The following is a 27,224-nucleotide window of genomic DNA, read 5'->3' on the forward strand; positions in this document are numbered from 1 at the left end:
TCTCGATTAATTGTTTATGTTGTATTGTTCGGTCACGAAATCCTCCCCCTCTGTTGGCATGGTTTTCCTCAAGTAAAGCTTCACTTCCGGTCAAAGTTGTACGTAGAGCTCGTAAACAAAAATCTGTTATCTGTGAAACAGCTGATCTGATCACTTTAGCATCGATACTTTATCTGACACCGGTAACAATCTCTGCGTTGCAGAACTCATCAGTGATGATTCTATCAATTCTATTGGTCAGAATACTACCGTATCTAATATGATTGGACACAGAAATGGTTAACCATACGGTTATAGTAAAATAAAATAAAAATTATTGTAAAAACATGTTGGAGTTCGAATTGGTCTAAGACTTTGTTTTATCAAACACATGTTACATTTAGGATAAGTATTTGTATTATTGGTCGTTTGTGAGAAGAAACATCGGCTGGTTAATTTCACTTATGATTCTAAGTACATTTAAAGTAGCTTGTTGATATACCGGAGGCAAATAAATTGGAGCACATGTAGCTTGTTTGTGTTGATCATATACTGGAGCTGGGATGAACGGCACTTAGAAAGGACATGAATGCAGCATTTTCGCCGGAAATGCCCAAAGCAGCTATCAGTTAGCATCATGTGCTGTTAGCATCATGTGCAGGAAGTAGCAAACAGCAATATAAACGGTGGATGGATACAACCAGAGCCACAACACATCTGAGCGGTGTATTACGAAACCAGATTAGTGTGTTAGCTAGGTACGTTGAGTTTAAATCCAGAGTTTTCTATATCCTAGAGTTTGCGGTCTATATCAACTAAAGATAACTGCAATAATAACTAGATCCCTTGAAAATAGTGTCGAATTAAAGTCGATAGTAAATCTCGGAGCAGTTGTGATTCTCAGAGAAAGGGATACTTTATTTATGTAAAGCTGTGAAGTTGCAATAGCACAAACTGTTTGCAATGCATTACTTCTTTGTTGTTGTTTTTACAGCTGCAACCTATATCGGGGATGCAGATTATCAGAACAGGAATACTCTGTTTTATATGATTGTTCTTTTAGGCAGGGCATATTGTAGCCCACACTAGTTTTTCTTGTCTCATATTTGGTTGTGTGTATTATATTTTGGTTGTGTGTATTATATTTCTTTATAATAATATAACAGTCTGAACTGCCCACACATTTGCCCACTAGGGCTCTAAAATAAGCCTCTTATAAATGTGCAGGCAAAACAATAGTGTACAATATTATAGATTAGTATGAAGCTTACTTGCATATGGAATGTGGTATAGTACAATTATTTTTCACGTATCCTTTATTATTGGACAGTTTCAGACCGGAATGCTACTAGATAATATAGTTTTAATCTACTGTATCAAGTTTTAAGAAGAGTAGTAGAAGGGAGTTTTGAAGACCTGTAGAGAGCACAGTTGTTCAATTAGAAAAAAAGGTAAGCGTAGATTGCATCTAGCGAGATATATGAATATATGATTTTTTTTTTTAAACAATCACTACATTTCCTCCAGCATTTTGCTCTTTTTCTTGCAGCTTGTTGCCTCATGACATAATATTGTTTTTATATTCCTGTAAAATTCAATTTGTAGTAAACCTCCCTGTAGTCTCTTGACAACAACTGGCAGTTATTTCTCCTTGATCTTTAATTTCACAGCACAAAAGTGCTGAAAGAAAAGTAGTGGATTGATCAAAGCTTTTAACGTTTAAGTAGAGCTGTTCGTTTTTTAGCCCAATGATTCATGGCTAGTTGTGATGTATTTGCTATTTTGTCACATCAAAAAATGACATGTTTAATTTAAAATCAATCCCACATGTTTCCCGGGGGATACATTCCATGCATTTTTATTCCAAATCACATAAGAAAATACATTGTTTAAAATGTGATAGGGTCAGGAATGTGACATCTAAAACGTAATATTTGTGGTGGATCAGTGTTTGTATTTGTCTGACTCTGATGTTTGTGCAGGTCAATCTCTTTAGAAGATGGCCACGATGAACGTGGCAGTGAATGTACCTGCCTATGCAAGGCAGCCAAACCACTGTGAGGTGCTGGCCTGGCTCAACTCGACTTTACAGGCAGGCTTCGCCGGGTTGGATCATGTATACACAGGTAGGTCAACATGCATACTTTTAAATGCGGGAATAACACCTCGACAAACTATCATGAGCCAGGCCGTAGAAGTATATATTTTGTGTATACTTGTGTGGATGCTGGACTCTGAGCCGACCTGACTGCACATAATTGATTACAGTTGTGTGTGTTTGTGTGAACATCCAGGCGCCGCCTTTTGCCAGCTCATCGACTGCCTGTTTCCTGAAACCCTGGACCTCTCAAGCGTCCGATTCGAAAGCAATGAAAAGGTGGACTCTCTCCACAACTACAGTTTACTGCAAACTGCATTCAAAAAAGTTGCAGTATTACGAGTGAGTATTGTAACAAAAGTGGGGAGCGACCAATAAATCAAGGACCGTTGAAAAATTACGTCCAGAGTCTTGCACGTATGATATTAGTTATTATGTTGAACAATAAGCCACTAAGTTATACTGTAGAAGTGACACGTCTTTTTCTTAGGTAGTTAAAAACTCTTCACCTAGGAACCCTGGAAGTTTTTAGTTTAGCTGTAAAGTATCTCTTTACATATGTACATAGGTTGGTCACAATTTAAAAAAAATTAAATGTTTAATGCTAGTTATCTATCAAAAGGGTTTTCTTATGTTCTTTGTTTAATTAGGTGTGAATATTTTTGACTGGTGAATATGAAAGTTTAAAGCCTCTTCTCTGTTTCCAGTACATCCCTGTTGAACCGCTGATGGCAAGGAATGTATCGGTCACTCTGCAATTCCTGAACTGGTTTTACCTTTTCTTTAAGAAGAACATGAGTGAGACCAGGGAGTACAATGCCTTTGAGGCCAGAGATGGAAAGAATATTGTTCCTCCTCGCACAGGTAGGAAAAGAGTTTGTGTGTGGATGAATCACACGGTTGTTACACAGATATTGCCCATTGCAAAGGGGTGGGGGACTGAAATATGCAATATTTGTGTATTTGCCACATTTACACCATAACCCGAAATATTACAGAATGCAGAATTTGTTTTTGGTTTTCAGTATTTTTATATAGAGCATATACACAATGAGTAGCACACCAAAACCAATATATTTAAATTAAAACATTATCTGTAATCATTAAATATAACACTACAAGTTACTTTTCTCATTGACCTAACAAATAGGTTTTCATCTTAAGCCATGACACTGTAAAAAGTGGAATTTGTTTTATATAAGACGGTCAATTAAATGTGTTTTTTCATGATAGGTACTACCTGATTTACACAAGACAAAATTGCACCTACATGTTCCCAAATCAATTCACAAAGTTTGAATATGTTTGCACAATCAGTATTTTTCCATCTATTTAGACTATTACAACTATGTGAAGTCAGTTTGATATGCTGGACTTATGTTTGAATAAGCAGCTTTAATGCAGAAGTCACAATTGGATGCCCTCGCATTAACATAATACTATATCAATGCCAGGTTAATTACACGCAGAGAGATATAAAATGCAAACGTTATTTGCTTTCTTTTGCTTTAGATAATGAAAATGAAGCTTTAGGGAAATAAAGCCAGTAATATTAAGTGGTTATGTCTTAAAGCACTTGTAATGTGTTTTCACTCCCATCTGATCCCCCAGAGAGTGAGGAGGAGAACGAGGTCAGAAGAGTGGCAAAAGAAAAAAAGCGAAAGTTGAAATCTGAGGCGGATGCAAAAGTGGGGCAGGAGACCGAGGAACGGAACAAAATCAAGAAACAAAAGGAGGAGCAAGCAGATGAAGAAAGTTATGAAACCTTTTTGCTCTTCATCAAAAGATACTGCAGTGACACGAGTGCAGACCCTTCTGTTTCGGCCTTCTTAAGTCCGACCCACTGCGCGAACGTCATTAAAGCCTGCTACTCCCTGCCATACTGCCTCTACCTGTATATGGACGTGGAGCTGGGCTTAGAAAAGAACACAAGTGTCGTCCTGTTGGGATATTTCGACCAAAACTCAGGTGTCAGTGTGGTAAAGCCGCTGCTCACGCTGCAGCTGAGCGGCAGCTATGCTGACCCTCAGTACTCAGAGGACGCAGGCACACACACTGTAAACACACACGCTGAAACTGATGCAAGCCTTCTAATCAAAGAGCTGAAGAGGAATGATCTTTGGCTGCCCAACGCCGCTGTGTTTTACTGTAACGCTCCGAACCTGACGGTGAGCAACGTGTTTCTATCACACCTCCAGCCTTTCAACCAAAATATCATATCGCTCTGCGGCCTCCCCGGGATGACGTCACGCGCCTGCCAGGCCGGACTCTTGTCTTCCTTCAGTTGCGTGGTTGACCTCATTAGAGACATCCACTACCACTACTACACCTGCCCCTCCGTCAGTGACAGTGTGAAAGGCCTATTTGCTGATGAGAAGTACTATAACCCCTCCCTTCCTATCGCTGCACAGTGTCTGTTCATCATCCACGCTTGTCAGAAGATGGTCGACTGCTGGAGGCTTTTAGTGGAGTATTTTAAGTCATTGAAGCAAGTAGAGGACTCCAACCGTATCAGAGCCCAGCTGTTGGATTATAAAATCCGCCTGCGCATCATTTTCCTCGCCCAAAATTTGGAGCCCATCCGGGCCCTTCAAGAGTTGCAGGCCTCCAGCAACGCATGCGTGCCCTTGGAGCTCCAGCTGGCCTCCATGGTGATGCACTCGTTTGCGTCCAGTCTGCTCCGGCCCTCCGCCATAGAGAATTTTCTCAACAAGCGAAGCGTGAGTCACCTCCAAACCAGCTCGGACCTGCTCCCTGTCAAAGAGGTGCGCGTTGGTTCTAGTGCCCGAGACTTTCTGTGGGCCAGCGCTGTCGTGGATCTGGGAGAAGCGGACAGGAAGGTCTTCCGGAGCGATGCGAAAGCTTTCTATAAAGCAGTACTGGAGAGTTTTGCGGAGAGTCTTCCTGAGGATCTGGGGGATGTGGCACTGAAGAATATGGGCAGGGTGCTGGGACATTCTCAGGATATCAACGTAAGGATATCTTTTTTGGTTCATTCAAAGTGACACTTAATGCAGTCAGCTCCTGCTTAACATTTGTTGAGCCTGTATGATGTGGATTGTATATTTAAAATGAATACAATAAACTAAATCATAGTAGGGATGCAGACAAACATGTCTTTACTAGACTATATCAAATATTTTGTCTGTTTTCTCCCAAACATTTAAGAATTCTCTCCAGAATTAGATATATAGATACAGCATTAAAACTGTTATGACAAAATAGAAGACACTTTGAATCTCTGGATGGGCCGCATATTCACTATCTGTATTTTGCTTCCTTTTGATATATGTGTTTTTCTTCCAGGGAAATAAATTGAACGCAGGAGTGCTCACAGAGTTGGCGGATCAGCTGGGTCTGTTCAAAGCTGGGGTTAGCGGAAAGAAAATTCTGGTCAGCAGCTACTTCCATTTCCTCAAGGCCACAAAGAAGGAACAAAGTGTCAGCTGGAAAAAGGTAAACTAACAACACAATGGAGCAAAGTGAAGAATACTGGTGTTACCTTATCAGGTAAACTTAATGAGTAACAGAATACCTACAGTAGCTCATGATTAATACAAAAAATAAAGTGTCATCATTTGAATGATATATATATATTGATTTGATTTACGTTAAGTTGCAGAAAAACTGCTGGTTCTGAAGCTATCAAAAGTCATTACAATGGCTGCCTGTGTTCTCTTCATAGATATTGTACATGAACAGACATTTCACGAGTCTGCGTAGACTCTTCCTGTCGATCCTGGCCCTGCCGAGCTCTCTTCACAGGACACAGGTGTTTGCTACGGTGAGTGTTAATAGTTACATCTGTTCTGAAGGCTGACAGTCGGTTCAGTAACTGAATCAGAGGCCATTTTCACAAAATATCTTATTTTAAAGGGATAGTTTGGATGTTTTAAAGTGGGATTGTATGAGGAACTAATCCATAGTCAGCATTTACAGTATCAACCAATCAAAAAACAAAACATCATATTTTATGATCAAAACATCACAGACGTTTGTCTTTAATATAACCACTTGATACCAACCGAAAACAAACACAGGAGTGAATCAAATCCTATTCAAAGGGGTTCTATTATGCTCTTTGGGGTTTTCCCTTTCCTGTAGTGTGTTATATCGTTTTTTTTTTGCATGTAAATGATCTGCAACGGCAACAAACCCAAACTGTATCTCCCACCCCCAACCCCCAAATTAAGAAGATGTTCGTCTACACTAGCCATTAGCTTGTTTGGGTGACTTTGGTGTTTTAATGGTTGGTTCGTAATCACAAAGTATATACTCACCAATGAATCAAGGACGTGTGTGCTTTAAACTGTTGGTTGTGTATTTGTGTGAACATGTGTGTTTTTGCTCTTGATTTAAAGATGTGCAACAAGGCTCTTCCTCAAAGCAAGGAACCCCCCATATCCTTATCTGAATTGTACGAAAGGCTAGAAATACCCAACACAACGAGGAAGCATCGGAAGAAACTTGTCCAGTCAAAACATGACAACAAGAGGAAAGAGGAGTCTTCCTCAGATGATGGTGACGGCGCTGTGGCCAAACCACGGTTACAGCTTCCCTCCAAACGCCCCATCACTAAGGAGGACTCGGAAAAAACGGACAATTCTTCAGGTAAGACTGTCAGGTGTGATTTCAGAGTGTAGCTCACGTTTCTGTACCAGCCTCGGGACAGTTTTATCTCACAGACCACCATTGAATTCCTGATATTACCACTTACATTTGTTCATAATACGCTGTTCTTCTATACAGCTGTTTTTCCCTATATCTACATCGTTAAATATCATTATAGTACAGTATTACATTTCACATTCTGTTTCATTTTATTCTATTTTTACCTGTACATGGTTAACTTATTCCTGCATTTACTTGCACTATTTAATTTAAATTTTCTTATTTACTTTATGTCTTAAGTATATTTTATGTGTATCACCATTCACACTCATAACCAACGATTAAATTGTACTTTACATACATCTTTTAATAATACTATGCGGTACAAGATTGAAATTCAATTTGATTGTGTTTTCTCTTTTTCTCAGATGTGGTGGATGTCACTGAAGGGTCCAAAATGAGGCCCAGAAACATGAAGCCAGGAAGTAAGAATGGATGTGGAATATTGTAAATGATGTAGTATTAATAATGTTATAGTTATTGACATAAATGTAAACACAATATGTACTTATTGTAATCCTAGTGTTGTGAACAATGCTATATTTAACGTGTGTATGGAAACATATTCAGTAGGTCATTGTAACTGTATTGCAGGTGAAAGTCGTCCAAAGGCAAAGTATTCATGCGTTGAGGACAGTAAAAACGATGATGAAGACAGCGACTGCATGATTTTAACAAGAACACCACCCAAGACTGCAGACTTAACGGTAAAAATAGTTCATTCAGATGAGCATTTTTTAAAACAACAAATCAAACCTGCATTTATCTCTTCAAACATTCATATTCTAACAACACATTTTTGCTTGTTAAGTTTGGTGGCATTAAAGGTTTGTGTGTGTTGTCTAGGATGTGATGGGGGAGCTGGTCTGGGGTCTGGTGGAGGGCTTTGCTTCCTGGCCAGCCGTCATTGTCCCGTCTAAGGAAGAGAAGCAAGATCCAGAGTGGAGGATGGTGTCGTGGTACGGACAGAACATGTCCTCTACGGTGAGTCAGATGTGAGCGGTAAAACGTTGCAGGATGTTACAATAATCATAAACGCTTAATAGGGACACTAAGGGTTAGGCAAAATGTGATTGGCTGAGAACATCGCTGTTTATTTAGCTAATTTAATTGTATGCCCAGAAAGAGCTTCTGAGAGCAAAGCTTTGCGGGTTGTCTTTTTCTAAAACTATCCATAACCACTGTTCAAACAGATCTTTAATTGGAAAGATTTTTTACATCACTATCAAGTTTAGGCAATGACAGTTTTAGATTCTCAGTCTCCCTTCAAAAATGCTCACTGATAATCTATATATATATAAGAGAATCCTAGTATCAAAATCAAATCTTTTAAAAAAAAAAATTCATATAGTTTTGAAATGTGTTTGAGTTTGAAATATTGTCTATATGCACTTCTTATAGTAACTGAATAAATGTAACTCTGGTTCCAGATCAAGTTTCAGGCTCTGAAACCGTTGGCTTCCTTCGCCCAGCACTTCTCCTCCAACTCCTTCGCCATCCTCGACACCTACCGAGAATCCATCTTCTTGTCTTTGAAGGTCTGAGAGTCTCCTAAAAAGTGCACATATGTGATGCAGATTTGTGCTCTTGCTAACATGTTTGTATCCATGCCTTTTAGGAGGCAGCCCTGCGTTGTAAGAAGCCGTTTGCTGCGTCTGATGAGGACCGCGACGAGCTGCTGAAGCAGATGTTGGACTGGGCCCTCGGAGGGTTTCTGCCCTCGGGGCCGGGCGGACTCAAAGCAACGGCAGCCTCAAATGGTATGATTGAAGAAGTGGCTGAATAGATGTATCACTGCTTTCAGACTAAAATGAGTTTTTTCTCAGAGGTAAAGTCAGAGGCATTTGACAGCAATTAAGCATTCATATGTATTCATATGTATCTTTTACTGTGCTTTTGTTGTATATTAAATACACTTTTCCGGACAGCACTATTGAAAGCAAAAGTCTGAACATCAGCTAACTGCTAGCCTTGTCGCATTTCGGTATGTTAATAGTTTTCAATGAAATGGAATTTTTAAATGGATTTGTATCTGTCTTTTTGATAAAATGTTCTATTTCAGTAGAGTTGTACAGCAATTCCATAGAATTATACCTTGAAACTTTTCTGTTTCTAATGTGTTGGAAAAAACTACAGCTCTTATTAAAAATTTACTGGAGCAGCAGACTGGGTACTTTCATCATTGTATCTCATAGGTTTCTTTCATATTTAATAACATGACCAGCAGCACTCTATAAGTGTACATTTGTTCGAGTTTAAGCTGTTCTCTTTGCTAAGAATATGTCCACAGTGTTTGCAACAAAAACAGCACTGATATTTTTGTATCTAGACATGGATTCAACCACTTTAACTGTTGAGTTTATTCAGCTTTCTTTGAGGATTAATACAAATGTCTTCTCATTTCTGGAAGAGAATGATCTGTTACTGCTTCTTCATTAAGTGTTCACGGTCTCCCAACTTTTAAGTCAAGCGCACAATTCCTTTTTGAAATATAAATGTGCATCAAAAAGCACATAGGAGTTCAAACACGGGAACTCGAGCTAACGTGTAAAAAGCCCTTCAGAATTACAATCAGGTTTATTGTAAAGAAGGTTACACATAAAAGGAATTTGCTTGGTGCATAACAATAAACATAGTAAGGTCAAATAAAAATACAATAAACACGATGTGAAGAATATCTGTGAAGATATAGGGTTGTGCAACGATTAACAGTATAAAGCATGTGTGAAATATGCTGAGATATGACTCCAAAAGATGTGCAACGTACTTGGGCGGGGGGGGGGGGGTTGCTTTAACTCTGGGTCACGGAGTTTCCGGCCCTGTTGATGAGGCCAGCTGCAGGAAGTGTTTTTGAGGTTTTAGTCCTGGGAGGGCTCGGCCACCATCTCTCCGGCTGCCTCAGAGTCCTGGAGGCAACAGGTCCTGCAGCCAATCAGCTTCTCTGCTCAGTGAGTGATGCGCTGCAGTCTGCCCTCCATCTTGGCCAGGTGGCGATGAAGGAGGTGACCATGGACTCCAGACACTGATGGCAGTTTAGAAGGTCACCATGTTCAGGTGATTTCCCATCCACTTTTTGTATGCACACATTGAAATGTGCATAAAAGCAGGTGGATGTGGGAAAGGTTGTTTACACTTGGCTGAAGTAGAAACGGAACCGATTCAGATAAATCATTTAACTTCAACGTCGACTGAATCTTCCTCTCCACTGAATACATGAAGCAACAGATTTAACTCTCATTAATAGATGAAACAAACAAATGTAATATTTCCATAATGTTTTCTACGCTTCTTTCAACATTTGAGGTTCGACCGGCACAGTTTTAATTCATCTTGTTGCGCCCTCTTCTTCTGCAATGTTACAATAACTTAAATATATAACTCGTAATAATTACATGTTGGTATTCCAGTTCCTTCCAATTGTTTTTGCCATTTTCCTCAAAATTCGGTTACAATTTCCAATACATTTGGACGGAAACCTGGCTAATCGTGGACGTGAGGAAGTGTGCCATTGTTGTCTGTGACAAGTTCATACAACAAGATAAAGAAAATGTTGGAGTGATGCCAGACAGCATCTTGTTAGAGAAAACCGCTTCACAGACTTGTATACACACACGATGTTACTGTATTTACCTATAAATATAACTTTTCTTTACTGTTGTGTAAAATATCTGATGCTCACTTCTATTATTGTCTCTTGTTTAGGTGTAACTAAAACAAACAACAGGCCAAAAGTGACGGAGAAACCCTTCTCGAAGGTCATCTCCTCTCACACGGCCATCAGCTCCTCACCCCCGATAAGCTGCAAGATCAACATCCTCAGCACTCTGACGAAAGAACTGTCAATCTGCTTAAACAGACTGCCGCTGGAGATGTACTCAGTGTACAGACCTGCAAATGGAAAAACATTGGAAGAAGGATTTGAGTTTGCAGGAAAATCCAATAACGGAGTTGCGAAAGAGAAGGTGTCCAGAGGAGGATGGGAGGGGGAGAGGAATGACTGGAGAGGAATATTGGAAAATGAGAGAGGGAGCAGTAAGGGAGGGAGTAAAGGAGGGAAGGTGCAGAAGAAGAAATTCAGTCCGTCTGATGATCTTTTTGATGATGATGTGTCACCGGATTATGTGCCCCACAAGACGAGGGACTACGCTAAAACGTACAATAAAGTCAACCATCCATCGAGCACATACACACAGCCGAACCAGAAACACAGAGGTAAATCTAAATCTTTCTTTCTCATTCACAGATGTAAAACAGGTCATGTAAAATATATATAATTAAAACAGTATAAATAAAAGCAATTATTAAAATAAATGTATATTGTATACATATATCTGAGTACTAGATTTGTGTTTGATATATTGATTTTATTTGTTTCCTTACAGAGAGGGCCATCCGTAATATCATGGACTTAAAGCTGGAAATTGAGGGTAAGAGCTTAGGCATGTTGTACGTCCTTTTTGATGTGATTAGTTTCTTTGATTTTGTAGCGGAGAATATTGAAGTGAGCAGTTAATTCTTCGTTTTTATGTGCACAGTTCTATATGAATGAATGTGAGGTAATCTATTATTAGGGTTATATGATTTCTAAGGTTTGAAACATATTTATCGTATAACATGAAAGGCATGCTTTTAAATGTAGTCATTGTGTCTTTGTTTGTATTTTGTCTGCAGGCTTTTGTTTGTGCTGTGGTACTGAAGACGTGGAGATATTTCACCCTCTTTTTAAAGGCAGCCTCTGTGTGAAGTGTAAAGTAAGGAATCATCAACTTGTCTTTATGTTTCAAACAAGCAGTTTCCATTGTACTGTGAATATGTGTGAAAAAGGAAGAAACATTTGTATCCTCCCTATAACACATTATTCGAATAGATTTTTCAGAGGGGTCAAAGTGCATTTGCACTGTTCTTTCTGCTGAGCTCTACCTCTGTTAAACCCTCCCTAACCAGTGTCTGTGATGCTGTCTGTGTCCCTGTAGAATAACTTAACAGAAACTCTGTACCGGTACGATGAAGATGGATATCAGTCCTACTGCACCATCTGCTGCTACGGAATGGAGGTCATAATGTGTGGCAACGACAGCTGCTGCAGGTTGGTTGGTTCATCTCTTTCTCTCAAGTATTATTAGCTATATAAATAAAAGGTTTTCTTTATTTGTCTAAAAGTGAAATACAGTGTGTAACACATCTGCATTAAAATATCTTAGAACGACCAGACCAATGTAGGCGAGCTCTGTACTTGCATCCAACATGTTTCAAATTATGTTCTAACCTAAGAAATATGTAATTTGAATCAAGGTGCGTTTTATTTTGTCGCCTGTCAATGGCATCATATGCCCTTTACCCCCTGTAGTTGCGCTAACTTATAAAATATGTTTACATAAATTGCATGCTTTGCGCAACACAGTTATCCAGTAGAGACATTAATAATAAGATATTACAATCTTACCAAACCACCAAGTTAATGCATCATAAAGTGAGATTTTATTATGATTGAATTAGCCAGACAACATCAGTGATAGGAGCTTTTTTTGAACTCATCTTATTGTAAGTTATGAAGTTAAGGCAACAAGAACTCTTTAACTTGTGGCTATACGAATACAAAGTGTTTTAGTCTGAGAGACCCCTAGATAAAGGTATTTCATGCTCTTCATTAATTGTCTTTCCAACCCGTTCTGCTCTACCTCTCCATCTGCAGATCCTATTGCGCGGACTGTATGGACATCCTGGTCAGTGCGGGGACATTTGATTCATTGAAGGAGCTGGATCCGTGGATCTGCTTCCTGTGTCAGCCTCATCGACCGCACGGCGCTCTGATTCCCAGAGAGGACTGGAGCATCCGTGTTCAGGAGTTATTCGCCAACAACAGTGCCATGGAGTTTGTGAGTGATCTACAGAGCTTTTGTTTGAACAATTGTTCATGTCTAACACAGTTATATACAGGGCCGGCCCTCGACTTTTGGGGGCCCTAAGCGAGCTTTGGCTTGGGGGCCCCCCTCACTCTAGCACGTTCTCACTACACACAACACGGAACCAACTTTTGTCTTATGATGTTAGCATAAGCACACATATTGTATCAATAAGCATGTAAACACAGTGGACCTAACCTCCTCTAGGGGGGGTCCTCACCTCCTCTAGGGGTGTCCGGGGGCATGGTCCCCCGGGAAGATTTTTTAAAAAAATATTGATGTTAAAAGCATCAATCTGGTGCACTTTGAGAGCAAAATTAAGAGATCTATGGATACATCTCTCAACACCCATATGAAACGGAACTGTAAGCAGATTTTTCTTTATGGATATTTTACAAATCACTTAAACTGTATTCTTGTTTTGTCATATAGTATTTCATAACTGTTTTTCATTTATTCTCTCTGGCTGTCCATCTCATAATGTTCACATAGAAACTAGCTGTCAATAGGAATATCATTCAGAAGAATTATAATTTCTTGCAAAACTCTGTCACAAAAAGAGGTTGCACATTTAAATTCAGGTGTTGTTATGGCAACGTCAGTGGCCAAACAGCCACATTTACTGCTGTCTGCTGTAAATACGTTCAAACATGCTGTTGACACGTAAAGCAGTGGCAACTATGCCACCATTTCAGCTGACTTTTTCTCAGAAATACTGTCACATAACAGCCATATATTTCAGTGCTAGGTTGATGCTTAGATAAGCTAACTATGAAACACTTTAACTGACAGGACTCAGGATCAACTGTGTACTGTAAGGTAGCTTCTAGCTTCATGTCGAATAGTAAGTCAACATTTCCCAGAGAGCTTTCTTTGAAATCACCAGGTAACGCTAAAAAACATTACATTTAGATTGTATGACAAAGCGTTTATTTAATATATCTGGCTAGCTATAGCTACTTGCTGACGGTTTAGCGTACCCCCACGATTCAAAGTAACGTCAACGTAGCTGTAATTTATGCTTTGCTTACATGTTCGCATAACTTGGAAGTTTACTGACATTTACATACTTTGTTTACCTGCTCAAGTGGTGGCTCTGGGGTTGTTGTGTGAGCCACCACTTGAGAATTTTCGTCTTTTTAAAGTAATTTTTATCTTATGTTCTTCTTCAAAAACTCTGAGTCCGACTGACAGTTTATTTTAAACATTGTCACAGCTCACAGGATAGGTACCTGTCAGCCAATAAGACAGATGTGTATTTCCATTCAACTCTCTGGTTGGTCTGGTGTCTTGCCTCTGTTGCATTCACTGAACACGGGAAATTACAATCCTGCCGTCCTCTCTTGTGTCATGATGAGGTTCAGGTAAAGCACGGTTAATGTATTATATTATTGACTCAATAATATAATACATGACTTTGAGAGTAGGCAATCTAGGCATATTAACAAAATTAATTAAACATACTTATCACGGCGACGGTGTACTGAGATAATTTCTCTTTTTTCATATATTTTTTTCCCCATTTTTTGCTAGGGGCCCCTTAGTGGCTGCGGGGCCCTAAGCGGTCACTTATGTCGCTTAATGGGTCGGTCCGGCTCTGGTTATATATGTTAGCAATTCATTTTCTGTCAATCAACAAGTTAATGATTTGACAAATCTCCTTTTAATATTACGTTGGTGTTTTTTTTATCTTGTAGGAGCCTCACCGTGTTTACCCGTCCATCCCTGCAAACCTGAGGAGACCGATCAAAGTTCTGTCCCTGTTTGATGGCATAGCAACAGGTTAGTGAACACACACATTTAACTTTCTGTAAACAGTAAAAATATATACAGGAAAAAGCGAATGTGTTGTAAACTGGAGGAGAAGTAGAGAGATTTTCCTAATTTCTCAATTAAATATTTTCTCCTTCAAATCAAAGGTAACTTAACAACGAAAATAAGTATTCATTAGAAATGAGAATTTGTGGGGTTCTCTGGCAGGTTCTTGAGCTCCTCTTATTGTAATCAATAATCTCTGATCATTTCGAGTTCATTTCAGTTACAATGTTTACAGGAAAAACACTGTGTGAACTAATTAAGGTTCATAAGATTGATTTTAGTGATAGCTTGCCTTGGATAGAAACACAACTGTGAGTAAGACCAGTTACTTAGACATAAGTAACTGGTCTTACTCACATGCATTTGGGAAACCTGGTCCTTAATCTCATTCAAACTCCTGATTATTTTCCAGGCTCACAGCATGTTTGTGTGTCTTTCTGTATTTGTTCAGGCTACCTGGTGCTGAAGGATCTCGGCTTCAAAGTAGATGAATGTTATGCTTCAGAGATTTGTGAGGATTCGATTGCAGTGACGACCGTCAACCACGACGGGAAGATCATCCACGTTGGAGACGCCCGCTTCATCACCCAGAAACACGTATGTTCATTTTCTGTACATTTGCATCCTTAGTTAACAATGTTTTGTCTTTTGTTTGAAGTTCTCATTTGTTGTTGATTTGAGTCATATCTTTTTTGATATATCTTGACTCAATACTCAATTCTGTGTTCCTCTTTGACCTCCAGCTGGAGCAGTGGGGTCCATTTGATATGCTGATCGGTGGCAGCCCCTGTAACGACCTCTCCATCGTCAATCATTTAAGAAAAGGCCTCTATGGTACGTTACTGTTGCATGTGTTTCAGCACTAAATACATTCGATGTCAACAATTAGAAATGCCAAGTTAAACTGCATAATCATTTATTGCACACATGGTCAATGTATTTGCTGTAATCCCCTCCTCTCTCCTGCAGAGGGCAGTGGCAGGCTGTTCTTTGAGTACTACCGCATCCTCCAGCTGCTGAAGCCCAAGGAGGAAGACCCCAGGCCGTTCTTCTGGCTCTTTGAGAATGTGGTCTTCATGAACACACATGACAAAGTCAACATCTGCCGCTTCCTCGAGGTGGGCAACATTTGTCATTGAGAAGCATTTTGCTACATGTATGCGGAACGTGCTTCTGTAAATCGCCATGTAACCATATAATAAACATATTATATTCTTTGCAAGCTCTTGTGGGCCACATTAAATGAAGTTGCGGGCCGGATTTGGCCCCCGGGCCTTGAGTTTGATACCCCTGCTCTAGTGTTTTTCTCAACAATGACTTATGTGATTAATTATGTGATTCTTCAACAGTGCAACCCGGTGCTGGTGGATGCAGTCAAAGTTAGCCCTGCTCACAGAGCACGATACTTCTGGGGAAACATCCCGGGGATGAGCAGGTGAGACTTTCAATGAAACATACATTATAATGGTTGAATAACTCACAACTAATTATGTCAGACTATGTATTTGATAAGAGTCATATGTTATTGTTAACACATAAGTATTCTATGGTTTTTACTCATTATCTTTGTTGCCCTTTCTTTGCTCTGAACTGCCGTCTCATTGCTTTGTTTAATATGTTCTTACATGTCTTCCCCCCCATCAGGCCCATCATAGCGTCCCAGAACGACAAGCTGATTCTGCAGGACTGTTTAGAGATCGGAAGAGAAGCCAGGGTCAGTGACTGAACCTGCTGCATCACATTTCGTTATTTTGCTCAATGTGACTTTATTTTTACAAAAAACAAATATGATTGTCGGGTTCATCAAGATACAAATAATCACTCTGTGTGCTTTTTATTCCAGGTTACCAAGGTGAGGACGATCACTACCAATTCAAACTCTCTAAGGCAGGGCAAAGGACCGTCTTCTCTGCTGCCCGTCCTCTACAACGGCAGGGAGGACAGCCTCTGGATCACTGAACTGGAAAAGTAAGCATCTTTATAGATATATTAAAGATTGTGTATTTGTAACAAGCTAAATGTGCTGCACACTAAAATGACAAGAAGAAGACTGTGTTGGTCTTCCCTGCTTTCAATTATTTCTTTTATTTTCAAAAACACTTTTGTGTTCATTATGTTAGTCATATTTCTGTTGATAGAAATAATCGAATATATAGTTGCAGATCTAAATGTAACACCCTGAGACTTTGACTGATGAGATCTGGTCCCTTATTCTTCTCCAGGATCTTTGGCTTCCCCAAACATTACACGGACGTGAGGAACATGACCCGGCAGCAGAGGCAGAAGGTGTTGGGGAAGTCGTGGAGCGTGCCCGTCATCCGCCACCTCTTCGCTCCCCTCAAGGAATATTTTGCCTGTGAGAAGCTGCCTCCTCTGACCATATCCTCCTTCTCCTCCCCATCCTCCCCCGACTCTCCAGAGATGATGCAACTCAGATAGTTATTTATGTTTGTGTGGAGGATTTCCGCCACTAGGTGCTTTATAAGAAATGGTTGAGCTGAAATGAACTATGCAGTCTTCTACTAATTTCAATTTCAGACAGGCTTTTGTGGATCACTGCCACAAAAATCTATTTGTTTCCTCTGCAATCGAGAAACACAGATGTTGTGCACAGCTAGCAGTCACTCTGTCCTCCAAAGACACAAAAGAGGGATGTTTGTGATCCCTTCAGCTCTGTGCTTTAGTTTGTTATTATTTCCCCTGAACTCCTCCACCAACAGGAGTTTAAAGACGCTCTCAATCATTCCTTATTCCCTAAAATGCTCAGTGATTGTTAACACTGCTACCAACCAGCGACCAGCAACACACCTCAGCTTGGAATGGTAAAAGAAGCCGAGACCGGCCTCTGGTTAGTTTCGTGCAAAAGAGTTTTGCAGGAGGAAAGAAAGTCAATCAATGACATAAAGGTGCTGATTACGTAATCCAAATGTGGCATAAACCCTTGAGACTGTAAGTGTAACAAATGATGTTCACATGTTTAAAAAGGAAGATATTTTTGGTCTGTTAATATTCAATTATTTTTGTGCGTATCATGTTATACTGAGAGCTGCCTCCTTTCTTTACTGTTATATTTGAATCATGTTGGTTGTTTACAGGAGAAAAGCAGAACTTGCAATATATTTTCATTAGATCAACATCTACTGTAGTTTCATATAGTTTATATTCTGTAGCAAGCTTGGTCGTTATACCAAAATTAACCATTCGATGAGAAGAAACCAGGTTTTTGTGGCTTATTTTCCACAGTATCGACACTGATCCTGTTTTTAATGAATGTCCATAATGTTTTCAACCCTTTTTGTTCTATATTCATATCTTTTACTGTTGTTTTAGGGAAGTGGAAAGTAGTTAATTGTAACGTTTTCATGTGTTTTTTAAAGGTTGCATTGATTTTCAGTATTTTGTTTTACTTTAGAGAAACTAAATGTTATTCATCATGAGCCACTAAACTCATAACATATTTGATCCTTCAGTGTTAATGGGGAGACGATCCGAGTCCCTTTCAACCAGCTGCTTATTTGTTGTTAAATAGAGTTTCTTATTCTTCAGGGGCACGGGAAGCAAAACATTCATTATCAGATTTTGTTTTTGTTTCAACAGAACATAAGTTGTATTCGACAATAGTGTTTACTGCATTGAATCGACTAATTGTCCCAAAATGTTTATATTTACTGCTTTTTTTTCTGACAAAGTGTTTGTGAGGATGCTGCACCACTGAGGCATGTGGCCTTATTGACCGATGATTGTAAAGAAAACTACTAGTCTTTTTCTCACTGAAGACTGGATCATAGGAGAATGTTTTTGAAAAGTGTTTTTTATTTGAATGAAAGTGGGCTGTACTCTATTTTTGCACAGAACACCAGAGGGCTGCATTGAGAGGTACACAGGGTTAAATGTTCATGTTTAAATGTGGGTAGAGTACACTACCAGATATTTTTATTGTTAAGGGAAATAATGTATATTTTGCAAAGTCATTGTTTGAAATTAAGGATGTGTTTTACTTGGGACTTGACAAGACAAATAAAAGAAAAAAATTGCAAAATGATTCCACGGATGGCTTCTCTTTTTCTTAGTTTTTTTTCTTCACAATTTGGGCTGTAGAGTACATTTTGGAAGACTATATTTAAATGTAATTTCTTCTACCTTGTAATCAGGATGTACCGGGATTCCTTTAACTTTATCTTGTACAGTTTTTGAATTTTTCATTCATCAGTTTTTTTTAAACCAGGTGTGCAGCCATGTTTGACTCAAGTGTACTTATCAATACTAAACCAAAATTAAATTATACCTCCTTTGAAAGCCTTGTTTTTAGTCTTACGCATCCAACCTGGAAAACTTTGTAACAATCTTATTTGTTACAGTGTACCATGCACCAGGTCCTTATTCAGAATTCTTATCGGAATTCTCCGAGTTTTTATCAACTTTGGTTCTTAAAACAGATAAAGTAATTACCGTAGTTGACTACAGTATTCATGTTGACGACGATAAAAATAGCCTTACTATTGCATTTAACTCTATATTAGATTCTGTTGGTTTCTGTCAGAATGTAAATAAACCAACCCACTGTTATAATCACACTCTCGACCTTGTTCTGACTCATGGTATTGAAATTGAGCAACCATTAGTCGAACCGCATAATCCTGCTTTATCCGACAATTTTTTTAGTAACTTTTGAAGTACTGTTACATGTCATCATGTTGGTGATAGTGCTACAGATGCGCTGCGAATAAAATTAGACTCTGTTGCTCCTTTGAAAAAGAAGAAAATAAAACAACATAGATTAGCTCCATGGCATAATGCCGAAACCCGCAAAATAAAGCAAAAGTCGAGACAACTTGAAAGGATATGGCGTTCCACTAAACTTGAAGAATCTCGTTTGATTTGGCATATTACTCTCAATGAATATAAAAAAGCACTGCGTAAAGCGAGAGCAGCCTACTACTCTTCATTAATAGATGAGAATAAGAATAATGCAAGATTTATTTTCAGCACTGTAGCCAGGCTGACAGAGAGCCACAGCTCGATTGAGCCTTCTATTCCCATAGCACTCAGTAGTAATGATTTTATGTGCTTTTTTAACGATAAAATTGTTACTCTTAGAAACAAAATTAATGACCTCTTGCCTTTGACCAGTATAGTGTTATCAACAGCTCCCGGAAACGTAAGTTCTAATATTACACTAGATAGTAAATTAGAATGTTTTTCAGCCATAAACCTTGAACAATTAAATTCAATGATTCTCTCTCCTAAACCATCAATGTGTATCTTAGACCTGTTTCCAACTAAGCTGTAAAAGGAAGTTTTTCCATTAATTAGCACTTCTTTATTAAATATGATGAATATGTCTTTATTATCAGGCTATGTTCCACAATCATTCAAAGTAGCAGTGATAAAACCTCTTCTTAAAAAGCACAACCTTGATCCAGAGGTTTTAGCCAACTATAGACCTATTTCTAATCTTCCGTTCCTCTCAAAGATTCTTGAGAAAGCGGTCGCAAAACAGTTGTGTGATTACTTAAAAAACAATGATTTATTTGAAGATTTTCAGTCTGGCTTTAGAACACATCATAGCACAGAGACAGCTCTGGTTAAAGTCACAAATGACCTTCTAATAGCCTCAGACAAAGGACTTATCTTTATTCTTGTCTTGCTCGATCTCAGTGCTGCATTTGATACTATCGACCATGATATCCTATTGCAAAGACTAGAGCACTTAGTTGGCATAAAGGGAACTGCTGTAGGCTGAGATCTGAACGCTCTCAGTTTGTGTGTGTCAACGATGAATCTTCCATGCAAACCTAAGTTAGCCATGGAGTGCCACAGGGCTCAGTGCTTGGACCTATTTTGTTCACATTATATATGCTTCCGTTAGGCAATATTATAAGGAATCATTCTGTAAATGTTCATTGTTATGCAGCTGATACTCAACTATATTTATCAATCAAGCCTGATGAAACCAATCATCTAAATACAATTCTGCCTTAAGGACATAAAAACGTGGATGACCTTACATTCTTTTACGTTAAACACGGCCAAAACTGAAGTTTGGTTTGGTTTGCCTTGCCATCTTACCTTAAAGAACTCATTATACCCTACTGTCCTACTAGGGCATTGCGTTCCAAGAATGCAGGGTTGTTGGTTGTTCCTAGAGTCTCTAAAAGTACAATGGGAGCCAGAGCCTTTTCTTATCAAGCTCCAATTTTGTGGAATCAGCTTCCAGTTTGTGTTCGGGTGGCAGACACCCTATCCATTTTTAAGAGTGCGCTTAAGACCTTCCTTTTTGATAAAGCTTAGTTAGGGCTGATTAGATTCAGCCGCTAGTTTTGCTGCTATAGGCTTAGACTGTCGGGGGACATCTTAGTTCTTCCTTCTCTCTGGCTGTACATGTGTACTCTCATGTTCCTAATATTGAATATTGATTGACTGATATTCTGTACAAACTGTGAAGTCCACTGAGACAAATGTAACATTTATGATATTGGGATATATAAATAAACATTGATTGATTGATTGATTGATTGATTGATTGATTGATTGATGTTCACAAACCCAATATTATCCTGTCAGTTTCCACAATTCTAACAAAACTCAGATAATTCATTAAAAATACTGACAGTGCTTTGTTGTCTTTAACAAAAGCCACCATGTAACTCTCAAATGAATCATGACAATTAATAATACATAATCTAATATATCACAAAAGATGATTGTGAAACAATGAAAAACAAGTGAAAATGTGTCAAATTTAGACCCTTACATAACACGTGTAAAATTGTATATTTTTGTGATTATTTAATATGATTATACTATACAAAATGCAATATTTGATATTTTCAATGTAAAAATGAGAACAAATAAAATAGAGTTTGATATTTCAGATTAAATATTTGTTGAATAGACAATTAATTTGAAATGCCTTATTATTCCTTGTGTTTTTTATAGTGCTAATATATTGTTTTCTATCCGTTCACTGTGTTCTATATGCATGGATGCATGGATGGTTAGGCATGATATTACCCCGTCACCAAGGCCGCCTTAATGCACGGTCTGACCTGGACTGAAGCCCAGGGGCCTACGGAGATCGGGGGCCTATCATGATGAGCCAATAAAAAAATTCATTGTTTTGTAATTTGTCAAATGTTCTGTCCATCATTTGATCTGAATGTATGTGGCTGGACTGTCAACCCCACTCTTTTTTCACACTCTTTTTTCACACTCTCTCTTTCTCTTCACTCCACTGTGTAGTTCTCTCACACAATATATTCCTGTTATTCTCAACAGCAAAGCACAGGTGCATCCCTGTATGTGTAAGCGAGATAGTTGCTGCACCTGTTGTCTGGCACACACACCCAAACGCACCTCTTGTATATCTGACCACAGTGGCAAATACTAATCCACTGACACCATTGTGATCCAAGGCTCATGGTATTGTGGGAATTAAAATTGTGTGTGCGTGTGTGTGTGTGCGTGCGTGTGTGTGTGTGTGTGTGCCTGATGGCAGGTTTAGGCTGGCCTGACCGTCACAGTTTGTAATAATGCGTGCAAAACAACGGTGACATCCGTGTTTACCAAAGTATGGCGGCGCAAGGAGACCGCGGTGTCCCGCTCAGTACTGTAAGTAGGATTTACTTACTTGTATTTAATGTTGACAAACTGTGGCGTGAACTGCACCACTGAGGTTCTAATAAACTATATGTATCGTTAAAGAGTTCAATCAGAAAAACTCTGCCTGTGTGTAACTCACTTAACAAATAGTGACTTATGCCATGCTCTTAAATAATGTTTGTTCTCTGACCACCTATCCTCTGGACACATTGATTCAATATGAAAAGATGGATGTCAATCAATCAATCAATGTTTATTTATATAGCCCAATATCACAAATGTTACATTTGTCTCAGTGGACTTCACAGTTTGTACAAAATATCAGTATGACAATACGACACCCTCTGTCCTTAGACCCTCACATCGTACAAGGAAACACTTCCGGAGAAAACTCACAGTTTAAAGGGAACAATGGGAGAAACCTCAGGAAAAAAAAAAATGAATATAAAGATGTATGAATATAAGGCCGCTTTGATGTAGTTATTGTGTACTTTTTAATTTGCTTCCCTTGCAGCTTAGTCCCAAATATCTTCATGCTAATTCCACCAGCCACACCTGGCCATTCAGCGCCATCGCTGAGCTCATCGGTGAGTCATCATCACATGATTTCTTCTCTGCTATTTGTTAAGTATTTTTAGTTCTCATTTTACTTTAAGATAAGATAAGAAGGATATTTGTTTATCCCCATGGTTTCAGTCACTGTGACCTTTTTACCTGTGCTGGACTATGGGGATCTGGTCTATATGAATGCACCTGCCAATTGCCTGGTCAAGTTAGATGCTGCGTATCACAGTGCACTAAGATTTGTGACAAACTGTAAAGCATTAACCCATCACTGTACCCTGTATGCAAGGGCTGGTTTGCTTTCACTAACTGTACGGAGGCTCAGTCACTGGTACATTTTTATATACAAAGCCATGTTAGGGAAACTTCCATCTTATATCTGCTCCCTGATCTCACGGAGAATTGTAAGTGGCTACTGCCTGAGATCGAATGCTGTGGTTTTATTAAATGTGCCAACTGCTAGGACTGTCTTAGGGAAGACAGCTTTTAGATGCGCAGCTCCTCTGTCTTGGAATAGTCTGCAAATTAAATGGAAACTGAGCAATCTGGTGCCAGTAAATGTTTTTAAAGCTCGGTTGGATGCTACTCAATCGGAAGCTATTGGTACCTGTTTATGTGGATAATTATGTAAATGATGCTGTATGATGTCCTTTTGTTGTTCTATTAATGTTTCATGTGGAACTACTTGAGCAGGTCTCCCTTGAAGAAGAGATCAATGATCTTGATGGGATTTATCTGTATAAATAAAGGTTTGAAATGAAATGAAATTACATGAATGCCTTTATCTGCATCACTGTCTCGAGGAGGTGCAATGCAAAAACAACATAAGGTTAGGCAACTACGTCACGGAAACTAAGAAGCTATGCATCCTGTTGAAAAACTAAAATAGAAGAGCAGCGTTATCATTAAAACCGTTAAAAACTAAACCGAGACATATTGTTAAAGTGGTTTATTACACTTGGCAAAAAACTCTTCATACACCAGACTAACCTCATCTTAAAGTTTGAACTGCTCCACCATCAATGTAGAAGTGACATTCAAATGAATTTACATGACACAAAAGATGTGAGGTAGAAAATACATCTCATTTATTGATTTAGGTTACAATATGCTATTCTTTTTTTCTCTTGCATATTTTACCTGCTTTTTTACCACGTCACTAGAAATCTATATTTCTTTGTTTGTTTGTCTTTCGCCACACATTCACATAGATCAGGGGTGGCCAACCAGTCAGAGGTTAAGAGCCACATTTGTTCTATTTTACTGCAAAGAGCCACATCAAACACACAGTCACTGATACCCCTTGTTTCAGTTTTTTGTTTTCTGGAGACAAGATTTCAACCACGTCACTGATGAATTTTTGTGGCATTGGGATATATCTTTTTTAAATCCTCTGGAGCAGAGAGAGGAGCTGTGGATTATTGTTATTGATTATGCATCAGTGTTTCTTAGGGTCAAAAACACTAAACTCACAACTTAAAATGAAAGCGTTTAGTTTATTCAATAAAAGAGCACATGTTCAATGTGAAAAGTGACAGTAGTTATAGATTATTTGCAATTTGGTGCTATATATATATTAAAAAAATACGATAGGTTTCCCCCCCCTCAAAGGTGATTGGTTCACTGCATCACAGGTATTATTGTGATTGGCTCTTGGGCCACATCAAAATTAGACGCGCTGTCATCCTCTCATACTGACACCTGACACCACACATACACACGTAGGGAGAGCCGGGACGAAAGTAACACGGGACGAAAGTAACACGGGACGAAAGTAACACGGGACGAAAGTAACGGAGCGATTATATCCGAGCCCAAACAACTTTGACCGGCCAAATTACGTCAGAATTACGTCAGAACTTAACAGACCTACTAAATATCAGGTTTAACTGTCAGGAGTAGCTAGTGTTGTCACGATACCAACATTTTGGTTTCGATACCAAGTCAAGAATTGCGATTCCGATTCTTTTTCGATACTTTTCTTAAAAAAAGGTAAACAGTCTTAAATGTAATTATTGTGCTTTATTTCACACCAGAACCATAACCATAACACAAACTTTTAAACAATGAGAACAATAAATAAAATAAACGACAAGAATTCATATTAAATACAATTAATACATTTCTTACAGACAGGCCTCGTGGTGTCCGTAGGCTTGCCCTCACTGTCAGAGATATAGCTAAAATACTTCCAAATTTCGCTTCTGGCGTCTTTTTTTGTCAACAAGCTGAGGCGCAGCGGCAGTTGCACTCCCACTTGCAGCCATGGTTCTCGTTCTCATTCATAACACTCCGTTCGATGTCTCACTATGGGATGCGCCTCATCGCGGAGCAAACAGAAGCATCAATCTCATTACGCCAATCCTGATTGGCTGGTAATCTTGACGTCAACGTCAGGGGAAATCACCCCCTATAAGTAGCCTGCGCCACGACGCATGCGTCATTCAAACACCTCTTCTCGCTTCAGAGCAGATCTCTAATAGTAGCCGGGCTAGCTTAACAGTCCACCGACTGAACCAAAAGCTAATTTCGGTCGACGGGCGTTAGCCGGCTACCCTATTCTGCCTTGCAGAAGAGTATAGTACTAACACACCAATTAGTATTATAGTCAACCTCGCCGTTCTTCCTCTGGAATTAAGGTAAGATTTTGACTTTCAAGTTAGCAACACACCCGTTGCTAGCTTGTGTTTTTCCCTCACTGCCGACACCACGGTAGCGAGGACGTTTTTTCTTTTCTCTTCTCACGGAGGAGAAAAGGATTAAAAGAATATTACCACACCAGGTAATATTCTTTGAGAAAAAAGACCCACACTGCCCTTTTTTCTCTGGATTAAAGACAGGTTGGTAACACTTTTTTCTCGACGTACCTGTTACGAGCGGGTCCTCTCCACGCCACGCGGCGAACAAGATGGACGCCTCTCTCCCTCACACCAGAGGAGTCAGGGACTCGGAGGCTCGACTCTGCGGCTGCGGGTTGAAGATATCAGGCACAGACTCACACCAGGTCTGCTCGTCCTGCCTCGGGCTGGAACACGCCCAGGAGGCTATTGACAACCCCGGCTCGTGTGGGCATTGTGCCCGCTTCACTATGAAGAGCCTCCACCGACGGTTAGCACAACAAGCTAGCCTGTCGGGACAGGATCCCCTCATGTCCATTGATTGGCCGGCTGGCAATCAAGACGCGGGGGCGTCCGCCGCAGAGACTGAGTCCCTCACCTTTACGGTCTGGGGCTCATCAACTGCGGCAGCCGCGGAACCGGATTCCCGCGCCATATCAGGCCGAGACCCGGTGGCGGCAAAAGACGCGGGAACGGGGCCCCACGCTGTACCAAGCTGGGGCTCCCGGCTGGACCTCACCATGTTTCACCCGCGGAGGATGTCCTAGAATTGGATTACATGGAGGACGAAGAGGATGCCTCTGAGTTCCTCCTGTCTGATTCGGACGAGCAAGAAGACGACATCTTCGTGTCACCAGCTCAGGCTGCAAAGCCGGGAGCGCTAGCTGCTCTCCCGGGCGATAGCACACCAGCTTCGCTCTGTCTAAGCATGGACCTGCAAGCCGTGTGTCAGCGTGCTGCGTCCAGGCTAGACATCCCGTGGCCCGAAGTGGCCAAGGAGACCTCCAGGTCCCGTTACGAGGGACATTTTTTTTCCCAAACAACGAGGACAAAGAGGCAACTCCTTCCGGTCTTCCCGGAGATGTTGGATGAGGTGTCGGTCTCGTGGAGAGACCGGCCCTTTAGCAACAAGGCCCCAATCCAGGGTGCCTCCTCCCTTGACTGTGTGGTATGGAGAGGCTCGGCCTATGGAACCGCTGGTAGCAACCCACCTCCTACCGAGGATGGGCCCGTCACCAAGCAGAAACCCCACACTGCCAGCGAAGGCGGACTGATTCCAGTCGAACGGTCCTACAAAGCCGCAGCATTGTCCGCCAGGGCTCTGAACGTTTCCTCGATGCTAACCGCGTACCAAGCGGAGCTCTGTGAGGATCTGTCGAGCAATTCTGGACCGGCCACTCTGGACGAGATCGCCGCGGTCACAGACATTTGTCTCCGTGTCCAACGCTGCGCCGTCCAGGCCACGGGCAAGGTAATGGGGATCATGGTGGTGCAGGAAAGAGCTAGATGGCTCAACCTCACCAACCTCCCGGACCGGGAAAAGGAAGATGTGCTTGATATGCCCATCGTTCCCGAGGGGATTTTCGGCTCCGCTCTCGCTTCCATGCAGAGGAGGTGCGAGTCGAAAAAGAAGGAAGACGAGGCCCTCCACCTCTGTCTCCCTCGAAGGGTCCAGCCGCTGCCTTCGCAACAGCGGCCCTTCGCCCAAGCTTCTCCGAACCCTGCTAGGTTTAAAGTACCAGGTCAGCAGAGGTCGCAGCCCACCCCGAGTCCCCAGCCCAGGCAGGAGACGAGGGCGAGTTGGCCTAGAAAATCTCCGGTTCCGGCTGCAGCCCAGGCGCAACCAACCCAGAATTTCGGCCAGCAGTCGAGGAGGAAGAAGCGAGCGGCATGACAGCCCCTCCTTTTCCCCTCTGTGACAGAGCTGGAAGTTCTTTCCCCGGCTCGAAACGTGTTCCCGTTGCCTCGAGA

At 40.4% G+C, this 27,224-nt stretch overlaps 2 protein-coding genes across 2 annotated transcripts in view; both read left to right on the plus strand.

Annotated features, from left to right (window-relative positions):
* The first annotated feature begins 621 nt into the window (after positions 1 to 621).
* LOC117449756 (uncharacterized) lies at positions 622 to 18,511 on the plus strand. Its single transcript, XM_071203669.1, has 26 exons — positions 622 to 737; positions 1,962 to 2,105; positions 2,274 to 2,419; positions 2,785 to 2,941; positions 3,689 to 5,049; positions 5,384 to 5,533; positions 5,763 to 5,861; positions 6,439 to 6,688; positions 7,117 to 7,173; positions 7,343 to 7,455; positions 7,595 to 7,732; positions 8,179 to 8,286; positions 8,367 to 8,529; positions 10,346 to 10,960; positions 11,131 to 11,175; positions 11,420 to 11,499; positions 11,722 to 11,834; positions 12,441 to 12,624; positions 14,349 to 14,433; positions 14,921 to 15,066; positions 15,213 to 15,303; positions 15,439 to 15,587; positions 15,819 to 15,904; positions 16,114 to 16,183; positions 16,313 to 16,437; positions 16,692 to 18,511. Exons 2-26 carry the CDS (start codon positions 1,979 to 1,981, stop codon positions 16,906 to 16,908), a joined length of 4,875 nt encoding a protein of 1,624 aa, XP_071059770.1. The 5' UTR covers positions 622 to 737; positions 1,962 to 1,978; the 3' UTR covers positions 16,909 to 18,511.
* Positions 18,512 to 22,040: 3,529 nt separating this feature from the next.
* The window catches only part of LOC117449760 (MORC family CW-type zinc finger protein 3-like), a 43,057-nt gene continuing 37,873 nt past the window's right edge, over positions 22,041 to 27,224 (plus strand). Inside the window, exons 1-2 of the mRNA XM_071203604.1 lie at positions 22,041 to 22,080; positions 22,586 to 22,658. Of these exons, the coding sequence (XP_071059705.1) occupies positions 22,042 to 22,080; positions 22,586 to 22,658 (112 nt within the window). The 5' untranslated portion in view covers position 22,041. The remainder of the gene's footprint in view (positions 22,081 to 22,585; positions 22,659 to 27,224) is intronic.

Source organism: Pseudochaenichthys georgianus, chromosome 7 (assembly GCF_902827115.2).
Source record: "Pseudochaenichthys georgianus chromosome 7, fPseGeo1.2, whole genome shotgun sequence".
NCBI classification, from domain to species: Eukaryota; Metazoa; Chordata; class Actinopteri; order Perciformes; family Channichthyidae; genus Pseudochaenichthys; species Pseudochaenichthys georgianus.